This window comes from Enoplosus armatus, chromosome 7 (genome assembly GCF_043641665.1).
Source record: "Enoplosus armatus isolate fEnoArm2 chromosome 7, fEnoArm2.hap1, whole genome shotgun sequence".
NCBI lineage: Eukaryota > Metazoa > Chordata > Actinopteri > Centrarchiformes > Enoplosidae > Enoplosus > Enoplosus armatus.
This window is the reverse complement of record NC_092186.1, coordinates 26911927-26925999: the sequence shown is the minus strand read 5'-3', so window position 1 is coordinate 26925999 and position 14073 is coordinate 26911927. Positions and strand designations below refer to the sequence as shown.

The 14073-nt window shown below is 41.1% G+C and overlaps 1 protein-coding gene across 1 annotated transcript in view; it reads right to left on the bottom strand.

The window, feature by feature from the left end:
• The window catches only part of trappc8 (trafficking protein particle complex subunit 8), a 43765-nt gene that overhangs the window by 12685 nt on the left and 17007 nt on the right, over positions 1-14073 (bottom strand). The window contains exons 11-20 of the mRNA XM_070908537.1: positions 13832-13937; positions 11560-11691; positions 10730-10954; positions 9621-9726; positions 8788-8982; positions 8361-8533; positions 8164-8238; positions 5719-5824; positions 4948-5105; positions 2189-2613 (exon numbers count right to left, since the gene is read on the bottom strand). Of these exons, the coding sequence (XP_070764638.1) occupies positions 2189-2613; positions 4948-5105; positions 5719-5824; positions 8164-8238; positions 8361-8533; positions 8788-8982; positions 9621-9726; positions 10730-10954; positions 11560-11691; positions 13832-13937 (1701 nt within the window). The remainder of the gene's footprint in view (positions 1-2188; positions 2614-4947; positions 5106-5718; positions 5825-8163; positions 8239-8360; positions 8534-8787; positions 8983-9620; positions 9727-10729; positions 10955-11559; positions 11692-13831; positions 13938-14073) is intronic.

Here is a 14073-nt window from a genome sequence, read left to right as displayed (position 1 = left end):
ATGGCATGTCATCCTCTCTCTCTCCCACATTTCCTGTCTCTCTTCAAGCTGTCACTATCAAATAAAGGCCCAAAATGCCCAAAATAATATCTTTGCAAACAAAAAAAGAAATCCATAAAAACAAAATCAGTTTCATGGCTACAGTTTGTCAGACAACACTGAAATTCTTTCACTTTTTATGGCTAAATTTCAGTCCCTCTATATAGCGTGACATTGATCCCAAACCAAATTTAATACAGGTTTTGCTTTTGATAACATTTTAGCCATGAAAACCAAAGGTCATTGGTGATGGTACTATCAGTTTACTTAGATGGGTTTCAACTCCCTGTGATGACCTTGCTTATAATTTTGGTGAATCCTACAGTTTACATATGAAGCTCCATGCCAATACACCAAATTGGTTCCGAGATACACATTCACTTCCAGTTGAGCAACAACACCATCTGTTTTGCAACAACCTGTTATGGGAAGCCTCAGAGAAGGACAAGACATCACAGGCGTAGTTAAAAGTGACACTATCGTGAATGTCACATAGGTGGGGATAAGAAATGGTCCATCAATAACCAGTTTTAGGCCAAAGCATTGCTAAGTTATTCCCACTTCATGTTTAACATAATGCCATGCATCTGCAATGGCAACCCTGTTCAACACATCACCCATACCTTTCCAATTCAGAGTCAGGCATGCTTGTGGGTTGTGGTGACAAAATTTGAAGAAAATAGTGAAAACCCTTGTTGTGTGTAGTACACCCCTAATTATAGGTGCTATAGCTAAGAATAATAAATCCCTCATATGTTTGATCAGGACTGGTCCTTCAGTAACCATATGAAGTTTGAGGCTGATTTACTAAAGCATTGCAGAGTTATTCCCACTTCGTGTTTGGAATTGCTTCAAGCACCTGCCATGTCCATTGGGTTGAAGATTCCAGGTGCTAGTCCTGGCAAGAGTGCGTTGGTTGTTTGCCAGATCACAAAAGTATTACATTAAAAATTTAGAATGTATATTATCGCTGTGTGCAATGCAGACCATGACGTCCTTCAATGGCCTCTGTCAGACATCAGTAGGCATCATCAAGATTGTTTTCCCAGACAAATGTTACGCCAATGAGGACGTATGCAAAAGTTTATGTAGTCTATAGCATCTAATACAATATAATTGGATACAAGCAAAGTTGTGACATCAGTTAATGTAATACCAACAGTAATTAGCCAACTTAGTAACATGATGTTTGATTTGTCTTTTCCTTTATGTAGTTTGTGTTGGTTATTGGTGATTCACATCTCAGATCTTTTGCTGATGGAGTTGTGAACATGCCAGAGGGTTGACTGTGCTTTGGTTTCATGGCAACACCTGGAAGAGATGCAACAGCGTTGTACTTGGAGATCTCCCATCTTGGTGATACTACGTGTATTCCAGATGCAATGTGCCTGCTGCTTGCTCCAAGAACAACATCACCTTAAGTTGCACTATTGAGGTATGTAAAATCTGGGGCTTATCCATAGCCACTGAATGGGGGTTTGACTTCATTGAGGCCATAAAATGTTTGTGTGAGCTTTTGCACCCAAATGACGCATTTACTCCTCTGGATTCTATGAGTCCAGGCGAATCTACCCATATAAGCCACCTCCATTTGTGTCTACATCGATTTCACACCATTTTGAATTTTGTCCAATTCGCAACAGATTTTGAGCAATCATCACCAAATTTGGTACAGAACATGCCCACAAAAGTTACTTTTTTGGATTTTTGATATTCCATACAGTTTTTCTATAGCTGGCCCTCAAAGTTTGCTAAAATGCTGTGGGCAGGGCTTACATTACAAAAAATGTATCTCCAGAATGCTTTTTGCTATTGCAACCACATGTGGTGGACATGTGTGGATATGTCTGAGTGGCTATGACTGCCGAGTTGTGGCGGTCATGGCCATTCCATTTGATTCCAACCTGTGCCCTTTGCTGCATGTCATCCCCTCTCTTTCCCATCTTTCCTGTCTGTCTTCACCTGTCCCTATATAATAAAATGCAAAAAATGCCCCAAAAAATATCTTAAAAAAATCATTAGGTGCCATTTGCTGAGTAGCAGCTCGAGAAGGCTGCAAGCAGCTATATTGTATGTTAAAATTAGTTGTTTGTATCTCTAAATCACATTTTTTTTCTCCCACCTCCCTTCAGTTTACTTAAAATGTTACCTGATTTTGATTCCTTTCTGCCTGCTTTCATAGTAGAACAGGAAGTTGATTTCATGGACTCCCTCCTGGTCTGGTCCTCTGAGCCAGAGAGGTAGTTGGGTGGACTCCCCGGGTTGCAGTGTGCTGCCATCTATTGGGATCACCATCACACCAGACGGCTGGCTGAAATCCTCAGCTGAAACAAACATCTCAGATGCCACTGAGCCAGGCTGGGAGGGCGTGACTGAAGTTTTATAGGCTGAGCAGTTTTCAGCTGAGGTCGGGCTGAGGGGTGTTGGGGCATGGCTGCCAAAGGTGAAGAAATCGGGATGTGTGGATGCCACTCGAAGACCGCACAAAGCAACACCGCTGACATTACAGAACTCAACATAGGCCTTCCTGATCTCACCACACAGCAGAGCAGTCGGAAACTGCAGGAAGAAGACCTGACTCGCACACACACACACACACACACACACACACACACACACACACACACACACACACACACACACACACACACACACACACACACACACACACACACACACACACACACACACACACACACACACACACACGATAAACAGGCAGCATTGGCATAACTGCATAACCTTGCATAATCTTTTGGTGGTGTCACAGAAGACTTTGTGAGCAGTCCAGAGGATTGTATATGATGAATAGAACACGATTTTGAATCTTGAAAATGATAATGTTTATGGAAAATATGCTGAAAATAACTGAATCTTGCATTTTAGGTAAAATGTCTTAATTTGATATAATCTGCATAGTCAAGCGTGGAGACCATGATCCAATTCAAGATTCTTGTGATCACTCTTCGAGCACTACATGGTCAGGCACCTGTCTGCCCTACATCACCAGTAGGTCTCTGAAGTTTTGTGATTAGGTGTGGACACTTTTAAAAAGCAGCCCAAAGGCAAAAGATCCACCTGTTTAGACTTGCCATTGTGTAGTTTTTATTTATTTCATTTATTTATTTTTTGTTTGTATTACTACTTAATACATATACTGTATTTACTGTATTATATGTCTACTACTTGTTGTGAAGTAATTTGGGGCGTCTGATCTTAAAAAATGCTTTATAACATACTTCTATTACATTTACTCAGGGTGTCTACAGGCATACTCTTCTGAGTAAATACATATATTGTCAGTTCAAAATTCTAAGTAAGGTAAAACAATTACAATCCAAATACATTTGTGTGAAAAAAATATATTTGTCCTTTATGTTATTAATCACTACAACTGTCTTAAACTGTCTACAACTGTCTGAAATAAGGCTATATCAAGGTAGAATGCCAAATGCAAAATGTAGATTTGTATTATTATTGCGATTGTCCGTTTTTGGTTTATACATGGCTTTTAAATAAATAGGTAAATGCCATCCAGGCTCATTCAGCCTATAGACAGTTTGTTGTCATAATGAATCCAGTAAACTTGGAGTTGGACGATTATTTTGGTATTATTTATTACCTGGCAGTGTTTCCTACACATTATTTAGCCAATATAGCTTCTTGTATTTATATGGTGAATAGGAAACCGAGGGACCGATCGCTGCAAATCACCAGTTCACGTTGACGGGTGCAATGACATGAATGAAACTTGCTCTGAAATACTGGAGATTAATGTCTAAATGGAAGCAATGGAGAAAGGGTTAAGTTAGGTAGAAAATAAACCCACAGAAACCGGAGTGTTTGCTAACTAGCTAGCTCCTCCATGACATCCAGACAGATGCATGGTCACCAGGGGACATAGTTTGCACAAATAGCAAAGCCTAAAAGACGAGGGGACAAGGATAACTGTGGTATTCAAATTCAACTCTTGTTGATTTCGCCAAAGAGTAAATGTACAGGCATTTTGCGTTTGGAGTGAATTTTACTTCATACTTTTTAGAGACCTTTTATTAGTACATGTGACATTTTAAGACTTTTTAAGGACCTGCACCCACCCTGTTAATGTGGTTGGCCTTGTGCTGCTATTCAGCCTGGGCAGTGCTACATTTCTGGCTGACATTAAACTCTCTTCAAAGTAGAACTGTTGCACAGGCAGTGATTTGTTTTGTGACATGTAGCTGCACTTCCAAGAGCATAACCAATCAGTTGATAATACATTCTGGTAGCTTGGTATTTGAATTTACATTAATGAAGAAAAAAAAGATTGTTAATTTTTGGAAGCCGGAAGTAGAGGGTAGAAAGTAGCCATTGGCCCCTTCACTTTACGTCCCTGGCACAGATCACTGTATCCCAAAATGTGGGTGCGGTACGACTCAGTAGTCATTACAATACTCATGAAAACTCATGGGTCGGAATGTCAACATGTTGGCGGGCGTCGCGGCTGGTGGGATCCTATTCCAAGATGTCTCAAGTCGTCTTGTGTCACTTAATCTCATTTTCATTTCCCAGGAACATGTTTAAAGCCTCCTATTACATTAATCATTACACATAAACACTACATTATAAACACTTTTATGTATAATATTTTGAGGAGCCTAATAATAAAATCTGGGATGCATGCTTAAAGTGGGCCATGTGTGCACTGGTTGTACACATTTGTATTATGTTGGGAAATATCAGAAGTAAACTGCAAATAAACTGTAAATTTAATGACAGTATCAGCACATGCTCAACATTAAGTGATTAAGACAGGTGTTTGGGGGCAATAAAAAACAAATCGGCACATCCTTAGTCTTTAGATTTGGCAGACTCTGTTAGCATTGCAGGATGGGATTAGTATCTCTATGATCAGTGAGTCAATAGTACCTCCATTAGGGGCATGGGTGGTGTTACGATGGGATCCAGACGTCGATCAGGACCATGTCGAACCAACATCTTGTCCTCTTTGGTCTGGTTGAGTCGTGGGCCCTGGATCTTCAGGTCCTGTCTGCCACGAACCACCATCAAATCAAATGTCTGCTGACCTGTAGAGCGGAAGAAGACACTGTGTGTAAGTGTGGCAGCATAATGCAAAACATACTTAATGATCTGTCATTGGGATTTTTATTTTCTTTCTTAAATGTTTTCTTTAAAAATGTTCAGCTCCGTCACAACATCCAGTTGAAAGGTCAGCCAAATTCCTGGAGATTTATCAGCTCAGAACTTGGGATAACTGGTGGGCATGATAAGACATTTTTAAGTTACTAGTTGTTAAGTTAACAGGCTTGAATGATTGGATGCACCCAGACAGCAAGGTTTTTTTTTCTTTTTCACAGACAAATCAAGTAGGTGAGGTCAGCACAGCTTTTCCACATGAAATAGCAATCGGTTTTCGTTGCTTAGCAACGGCAGGCGTGACAATAGCACAACCCCCCCAAGCAGCTTGGATAAAAGGATGAAAGCTTCACAGCTGGCACTTTCCACACATTGTCGCAACATCTGAATGGCCCCGAAGACAGTAAATCCATTAAGGAAGCAAAACTACAAGTAAATTACATATCAGACATATCTACTGACACAAAATGAGTATGAACTGATACTAAAGCAGCCAACAATACTTAAAGCAATCAGCTGATGTATGAAAACTGTACGCCTTACCCTCAGTACTGGAAACCATCTCTCCAGAGGAGGCTGCAGCCAGGTTGTACACCACACCCACAATGTTCAGCTGGCCAGTTCTGTGTGGCAGCAACCTGAGTCGAGCCTAAGATCAAAAGGTCACAGTGACTGTTAAGCAACATAACTAGATTTTTGTCCAGCCAAAGAAGGTACAGTCCCAATAATTACCTGCTGGAGATTTAAAAGAGTTTTAAAAAATCAGTAATTTTAATGCTCTTTATGCATTTTTATTCCGGATGTGAGCAGGTTTTTGAGCATCTGGGGGACACACATACATTTACGTGCACAAGAGTAACCAGTTTTACAGCCGCCTTTCTGCACTAACTAGATAACCTTATTAACTAGCATCTCATGAGATGTGTCAAGCCCTTTGTTGCTGGGGGCTTTAATACCTCATCAGGTTGATGATCCCTACTGCTAATAAATCCATAACCTAATAACACAATGCAGATAAATCAATTTGTTGATTTATCTGAATTTTGAATTGTATGAGTTGAAATTTTGCACAAGATGAACAAGATTTTATTTATTTCAGCTCCTTAGTCCACCGATCGTCAGACATGATAATGCCCACTTCTGTTTGTCTTTCTGTTTCAATCTTCAGCAAAGCCATAGGTGTACCTGGAGCTATTAGGTCATATAAAAACAACATATGCCACCTTATTATTTTCATCACTGGCAAAAGGTTATCAATTCCCAAAGAGGGTAGGGAATCTGGAAAATAAAGTGTGTTAGATTTGAGGAAATGCTGAATTTGAAAGTACCTGAAAAGGTTAGATTGCTGTAGGTTGAAGGCAATACACAACTGAGAGAAGCTAGAGAATATGCCTTCACTATAGAAATCACCATTTGTGCTAAGACCTTGTCTGTCCCAAAGAGAGAATCTAGCGTCAATCTTAGCAGGTTTGAATAGTTCATTACTACATATTGGAGTGTTAAGGAGGAGCGTGTTACAGCTAAAGTGTTGTTTAATTTGTTGGATATGACTATTGGATTATCTACATACACTATATTGCTAAAAGTATTCACTCACCCATCCAAATAATTGAAATCAGGTATTCCAATCACTTCCATGGCCACAGGTGTATAAAATCATGCACCAAGGCATGCAGACTGTTTCTACAAACATTTGTGAAAGAATGGGTCGCTCTCAGGAGCTCAGTGAATTCCAGCGTGGTACTGTGATAGGATGCCACCTGTACAACAAGTCCAGTCGTGAAATTTCCTCGCTCCTAAATATTCCACAGTCAACTGTCAGTGGTATTATAACAAAGTGGAAGCGATTGGGAATGACAGCAACTCAGCCACGAAGTGGTAGGCCACGTAAAATGACAGAGCGTGGTCAGCGGATGCTGAGGCGTACAGTGCGCAGAGGTTGCCAACTTTCTACAGAGTCAATCGCTACAGACCTCCAAATTTCATGTGGCCTTCAGATTAGCTCAAGAACAGTGCGTAGAGAGCTTCATGGAATGGGTTTCCATGGCCGAGCAGCTGCATCCAAGCCATACATCACCAAGTGCAATGCAAAGCGTCAGATGCAGTGGTGTAAAGCACGCCGCCACTGGACTCTAGAGCAGTGGAGACGCGCTCTCTGGAGTGACGAATCGCGCTTCACCATCTGGCGATCTGATGGACGAGTCTGGGTTTGGCGGTGACCAGGAGAACGGTACTTGTCTGACTGCATTGTGCCAAGTGTAAAGTTTGGTGGAGGGGGGATTATGGTGTGGGGTTGTTTTTCAGGAGCTGGGCTTGGCCCCTTAGTTCCAGTGAAAGGAACTCTGAATGCTTCAGCATTGAGAGAGAGATTTTGGACAATTCCATGCTCCCAACTTTGTGGGAACAGTTTGGGGATGGCCCCTTCCTGTTCCAACATGACTGTGCGCCAGTGCACAAAGCAAGGTCCATAAAGACATGGATGAGAGAGTTTGGTGTGGATGAACTTGACTGGCCAGCACAGAGTCCTGACCTCAACCCGATAGAACACCTTTGGGATGAATTAGAGCAGAGATTGAGAGCCAGGCCTTCTCGTCCAACATCAGTGTGTGACCTCACAAATGCGCTTCTGGAAGAATGGTCAAAAATTCCCATAAACACACTCCTAAACCTTGTGGAAAGCCTTCCCAGAAGAGTTTAAGCTGTTATAGCTGCAAAGGGTGGACCAACGTCATATTAAACCCTATGGATTAAGAATGGGATGTCACTTAAGTTCATATGCAAGTCAAGGCAGGTGACCCAATACTTTTGGCAATATAGTGTATATATACTTTTTATATTTTTTAAATTTATATATTTTATTTATTTTATAATATCTTTTTCCACCTACTTGTATGTACATAATACTTAAGGTTTACCTTTGTTGTCCTTGTATATTGATTGCACAGTCAGTCGACAATTTACCATCAAGGAGTCAAGTGAGCACCTTACCATTTTAGTCTCCTCTGGACCCATATGAAACTCCCCAATGACCTCAGTGGTGACAATGTCATCTTCCTGTGTCATCTGCAAGAGTAAACAGATATTGAAGAGACTATGAAAATTGTAGTTTTGTTTTTTATTGCATCTATCCATCAAACTGAATAAAAATCACAATCTCCAAGAGGAAATTTGCCTAGGTTGCCCACCCCTAGAGTCATGGTCTCCTCATTGGTGATGGCCTCTCCTGCCAACTCTTCAGTTGTCTTCTCCTTCAATTGAGACACACCATTGGCAGTGAACCTCCAGAGGAGTGAGAGGCTGGACAGAGCCAGAGAAACCTTCAGAGGGTTCCTGAACATCACCTCCACTATGATTGGCTCTGCAAAGACAAAGACAGAAAGAGGGCTGTATACTGAGCAGGCACAATTCAGTCCAATTCGATTAGATAGTGATGGGATGGCTTATATTATTATTCTTTATGCTATGTCTGTGTGTATGTATAAGTGTCTGCTAAAACTGTATGTCAGAACACCTAAATACCTAGTACTTAGGTATGGACTAGTACTAAGTCATAGTCTAGGTGCCATTTTAAATAAAGTTCCATTGCCATTGTGTCTGCTGAGGAACTCTTACCCTCTACCACAGCCAGTGGGTGGCGCAGGTTGTCTGTCTGGCTGTTCAGGCAGCACTGGGTGGGCTGGAAGTTTACTGGGACGGCCCCACGATTGGCAGCAGCCACAAGCTGCTCCTCTAGGTGGCACCACATGGTTGCCAAATCCTGGTCATACTCCTGGTCCAGGGACACATGAGTGGCTGCCTGCTTTTCCCCTTCGTACAGCAGTTCAATCAAAAATTCATGATTAGTACCAATCAATAGTATCAATAATAATAAGTCTTTCCTCTGTCACACTTACACATTCACACATTGGAGCCCCAAGTTAGAGTGACCTTTGTAAGGTAAGAGTAAACCTTTGCTCAAAGGCACCTCGGTAGTTAATATATTGCTGTTAATATATAAGGGTAGTCTTGGTCAGCCATCACTAGTATTGCATTGTATATTTTGGTTTGAAAATCGTACTAGTGTGTCGCAGGGTTCACCAAGTTAAATTCTAGACTTTTCAATACCTCTTTGATAAAATCTGCACTGGCCTAATACGAGACAATGAGCTGCTGTCTAGCTATTGTAGCTAGCAGTAGTGACAATGACAGTGTGTGCTACCATGCTGATGGTGCTGACTGAAAGTCCACAAAAAATACTTTAGTTCATAGACGCATAATGTCTCCCAACAGCCCGAAAGGGGCTTAAAAAAACCCTTACAGCTAAGTCTAAGTGGTGTGTCTGTGTGTTTGATGCCTGAAAAACCCTGAGCATATACCCAAAGCAAATGGTCAAGGGTGAGGAGAACTAATCCCCACTCTTTCAGTCAAGCTAGGAACAGATCACAAATTACTTATCAGTGGGTTACCTTCTGCAAGGCAGCGTTCATGTCCGAAGTAGACCCTTGTGGCTGAGCTGTGGATGCAGGGCAGAGGCAGCTGGGGAAGGCTGACTTCATTTCCGCCTATCACACTCTGAAACACACACACACTAGGTTATTTGTGTGTCAACTTGTGTTTAGGCTCCGAACCTATTCTAATTTTCTTTCATTCATTTAATATAATTATCTGACTATACAGAGTGATATAATGATATATATTTTTATATTATTTATATATATATATATATATATATATATATATATATATATATATATATATATATATATATATAATATATATATATTATATCATGAGTAATGTATTATTTCTCATGTCATTCTTAGGAAACAATGACTTGCATCTATGGGTCAAGTCTTGGAGACATTTCTGATCAAAGTAACCCCTCGTTATGCATTATCTCTTCTGCAAATTGTATACATTCTCAAAAAAATATGTAAAGCCATCATGTTGTGGTATTGTTCAATACCTGGTTTCCTTGTCGGCATTACAGCTGAGTGACATACTGTGACACACACATTTCTGAGCTTATTTGACTGGCTGATTTAATTAAACAGTGAATGCCTCTACCTCTTTAAGAATGATATCCATATTAGCCATGGGTTTTTTGGGTGTATATACTGTATCTACTGAAAACGCTAATATACAGTCATAAAATGTCATCATATATTTTACAATATGTAGGTTTTGAGATATGTATGTGATTTTGTTATCGTTAACAATGACCTGCACCAAATTCATTTTACTAGGTCATATTAGGTGGTCTCATTCAGTTCATGTTGTCATTGTTTTATTACTTTGACACTTACCGTTGTAAGGGATTTTACCTTTTGCTACTGTCGTGAAGGCAAGACAAGTCAGGGTAAACTAAGATGGGCATATAAATAGGATATAAAAAGAACAAACTAAAATAGAAGATTTAATTCTTCAATCCACAATCACTGAGTTGTTCAATGCACTTACTCAGTGACTGTAAATGACCACAGTCACTTGGTGATATTGTTACGTAAAAAAAGTAGTGTCTATCCTGTAAAGTCAGCAATTTTAGTATTTAGACATGGTTACAAATTGTAGTTACCTTGTAGACATAGAGGTACTCTCTGAGAAAGGCGCCCTGCTGTGTGGCCGTCTGCCTGCTGTCATTTGTCAGGATCTGTCTGAAGGCTGTTACAGCATTCTCTTGTTGGCGAAGTGTGAAGGACTGACGACCGATTGTGAAGTTGATATGGTCCTCTGCCAAAGACCAGCCCCTCTCCTTGTACACCTGCATCGCTTGGCAGTAACAGCGCAGTGCGTGCCTCCTCTATATGCAGACACAGTAGGGAGGGCAAGGGGCAGGAGAAAGAAGAGGTTGTGAGTAAATAAGGCAACCAACGAGGAGCAGAAAATAAGGAGGAAAAGGAGTACAAAAGGAGTGTGAGGGCAAGAAAAGTTTAAGATGCCCCATTTGTCAGGCCATTAGTCAGGTTTTATAATGGATCACTGAACTCACAACTCACTCCATATTCTATCTTCATGACCTTCCAACTAAAAGAAACTTGACCTGAGTGTCCATCTTCCTCTCATATATTGCATCCTCTCTGACACTAACAGTAAATCAGTGGAACATTACAGATAGTTACCTGATTCTAAATATGATAGTAAATCAGTCTGGTGTATGTCACTTCACCGTTAATTGCTAAACACAAACAAACCTGGGATAGTAAGTGTGGAATTTTGGCTAAAACAAAAGAAATAAAATGCATGGTTATGACAATTGTATGGTGTAAATGGGGACAAATGGAGTGCTCTCATCCACTTTGTTACAGACAGGCACATCACCCCATTCACAGGTATAAACTTGTTTAGAGCTCCTGTGCACCAGTGTCAGCTTAGTGCACACAGATCAGTGATGGTTGAATGGCTCACCTGTCCTGCTTTGCTGAAACGATGACCAGCCAGGATCATATGGAAGGCAAACTTGCGTACCATAGGGTTACGCATATTAATAAAGCAGTGGGCGGCCTGTTCCAACAGCAGAGCACTGCGCAGGTCAGAGTCCTGGACAAAAAAGTAAAATAAATAATGTCCAAGCAGAATTAATCCACTGCAATTTTACTTATGGAGTTACTTAGGCTTCTAGATCCATTGTAGAACTGTAAATTGGGGTGAATAGCAGTTTCCACAGTACTCAGGTCATTACTCTCATGTGGAAGTTGCATTTACCTTTGCAGCCCCTTTTCTTTTTTCTGTCTTGCAGTGCATGATGATACTTACAGTGCATCCGGAAAGTATTCACGGCGCTTCACTTTTTCCACATTTTGTTATGTTACACCCTTATTCCAAAATGGATTAAATTATTTTTTTTCCTCAAAATTCTACACACAACACCCCATAATGACAATGTGAAAAAAGTTTTTTTGAAATTTTTGCAAATTTATTAAAAATAAAAAACTAAGAAATCACATTTACATAAGTATTCACAGCCTTTGCCATGAAGCTCAAAATTGAGCTCAGGTGCATCCTGTTTCCACTGATCATCCTTGAGATGTTTCTGCAGCTTAATTGGAGTCCACCTGTGGTAAATTCAGTTGATTGGACATGATTTGGAAAGGCACACACCTGTCTATATAAGGTCCCACAGTTGACAGTGCATGTCAGAGCACAAACCAAGCATGAAGTCAAAGGAATTGTCTGTAGACCTCCGAGACAGGATTGTCTCGAGGCACAAATCTGGGGAAGGTTACAGAAAAATTTCTGCTGCTTTGAAGGTCCCAATGAGCACAGTGGCCTCCATCATCCATAAGTGGAAGAAGTTCGGAACCACCAGGACTCTTCCTAGAGCTGGCCGGCCATCTAAACTGAGTAATCGGGGGAGAAGGGCCTTAGTCAGGGAGGCGACCAAGAACCCGATGGTCACTCTGTCAGAGCTCCAGAGTTCCTCTGTGGAGAGAGGAGAACCTTCCAGAAGGACAACCATCTCTGCAGCAATCCACCAATCAGGCCTGTATGGTAGAGTGGCCAGACGGAAGCCACTCCTTAGTAAAAGGCACATAGCAGCCCGCCTGGAGTTTGCCAAAAGGCACCTGAAGGACTCTCAGACCATGAGAAACAAAATTCTCTGGTCTGATGAGACAAAGATTGAACTCTTTGGTGTGAATGCCAGGCGTGACGTTTGGAGGAAACCAGGCACCGCTCATCACCAGGCCAATACCATCCCTACAGTGAAGCATGGTGGTGGCAGCATCATGCTGTGGGGATGTTTTTCAGCGGCAGGAACTGGGAGACTAGTCAGGATAGAGGGAAAGATGAATGCAGCAAAGTACAGAGACATCCTGGATGAAAACCTGCTCCAGAGCGCTCTTGACCTCAGACTGGGGCGACGGTTTATCTTTCAGCAGGACAACGACCCTAAGCACACAGCCAAGATATCAAAGGAGTGGCTTCAGGACAACTCTGTGAATGTCCTTGAGTGGCCCAGCCAGAGCCCAGACTTGAATCCGATTGAACATCTCTGGAGAGATCTGAAAATGGCTGTGCACCGACGCTTCCCATCCAACCTGATGGAGCTTGAGAGGTGCTGCAAAGAGGAATGGGTGAAACTGCCCAAAGATAGGTGTGCCAAGCTTGTGGCATCATATTCAAAAAGACTTGAGGCTGTAATTGCTGCCAAAGGTGCATCAACAAAGTATTGAGCAAAGGCTGTGAATACTTATGTACATGTGATTTCTCAGGTTTTTTATTTTTAATAAATTTGCAAAAATCTCAACTTTTTTCACGTTGTCATTATGGGGTGTTGTGTGTAGAATTTTGAGGAAAAAAATGAATTTAATCCATTTTGGTATAAGGCTGCAACATAACAAAATGTGGAAAAAGTGAAGCGCTGTGAATACTTTCCGGATGCACTGTATCTCTTGGTGACCATCAATTTTACACAATGTTTTACATTTCATTGTGGGATCATTTATGTCCACTGTATAAAAAGGTATAAAAATTCTCATTTGGACATCACTATGAAACGACCAATGCACTACATAATGGAAATCAATACATTTATCACACAAGTAAACAATTTATCACAGTTTTACCTGTGTATATGAGAACTACTGGAGTATGTTGTACAGGCATCCCTATTTTCATGAAAGTAGAGATAAGGACTGTAGGATACAACAGGACTGAAAATTATGTGGGTTTTCCTCACCTCGCTGGTCATCTTAATGAGGAGAGTTGCAGCCTCTGAGTATTTGCCCTGACTCTTGAGTATCTCAGTACTGAGTAAAGCACATCGCTCAGCCAGCACCATGTTCCTGTACAGGGTAGAAGGAAGTCAGGAGAAAAAATGTCGACATGCTAGATCAAAGTCACAGACATGACACTGAAAGGAATTACTGAAAGGATAAGCAAAACTAAATGATTAATTCTGATTTACTCTGGCAGCCCGCA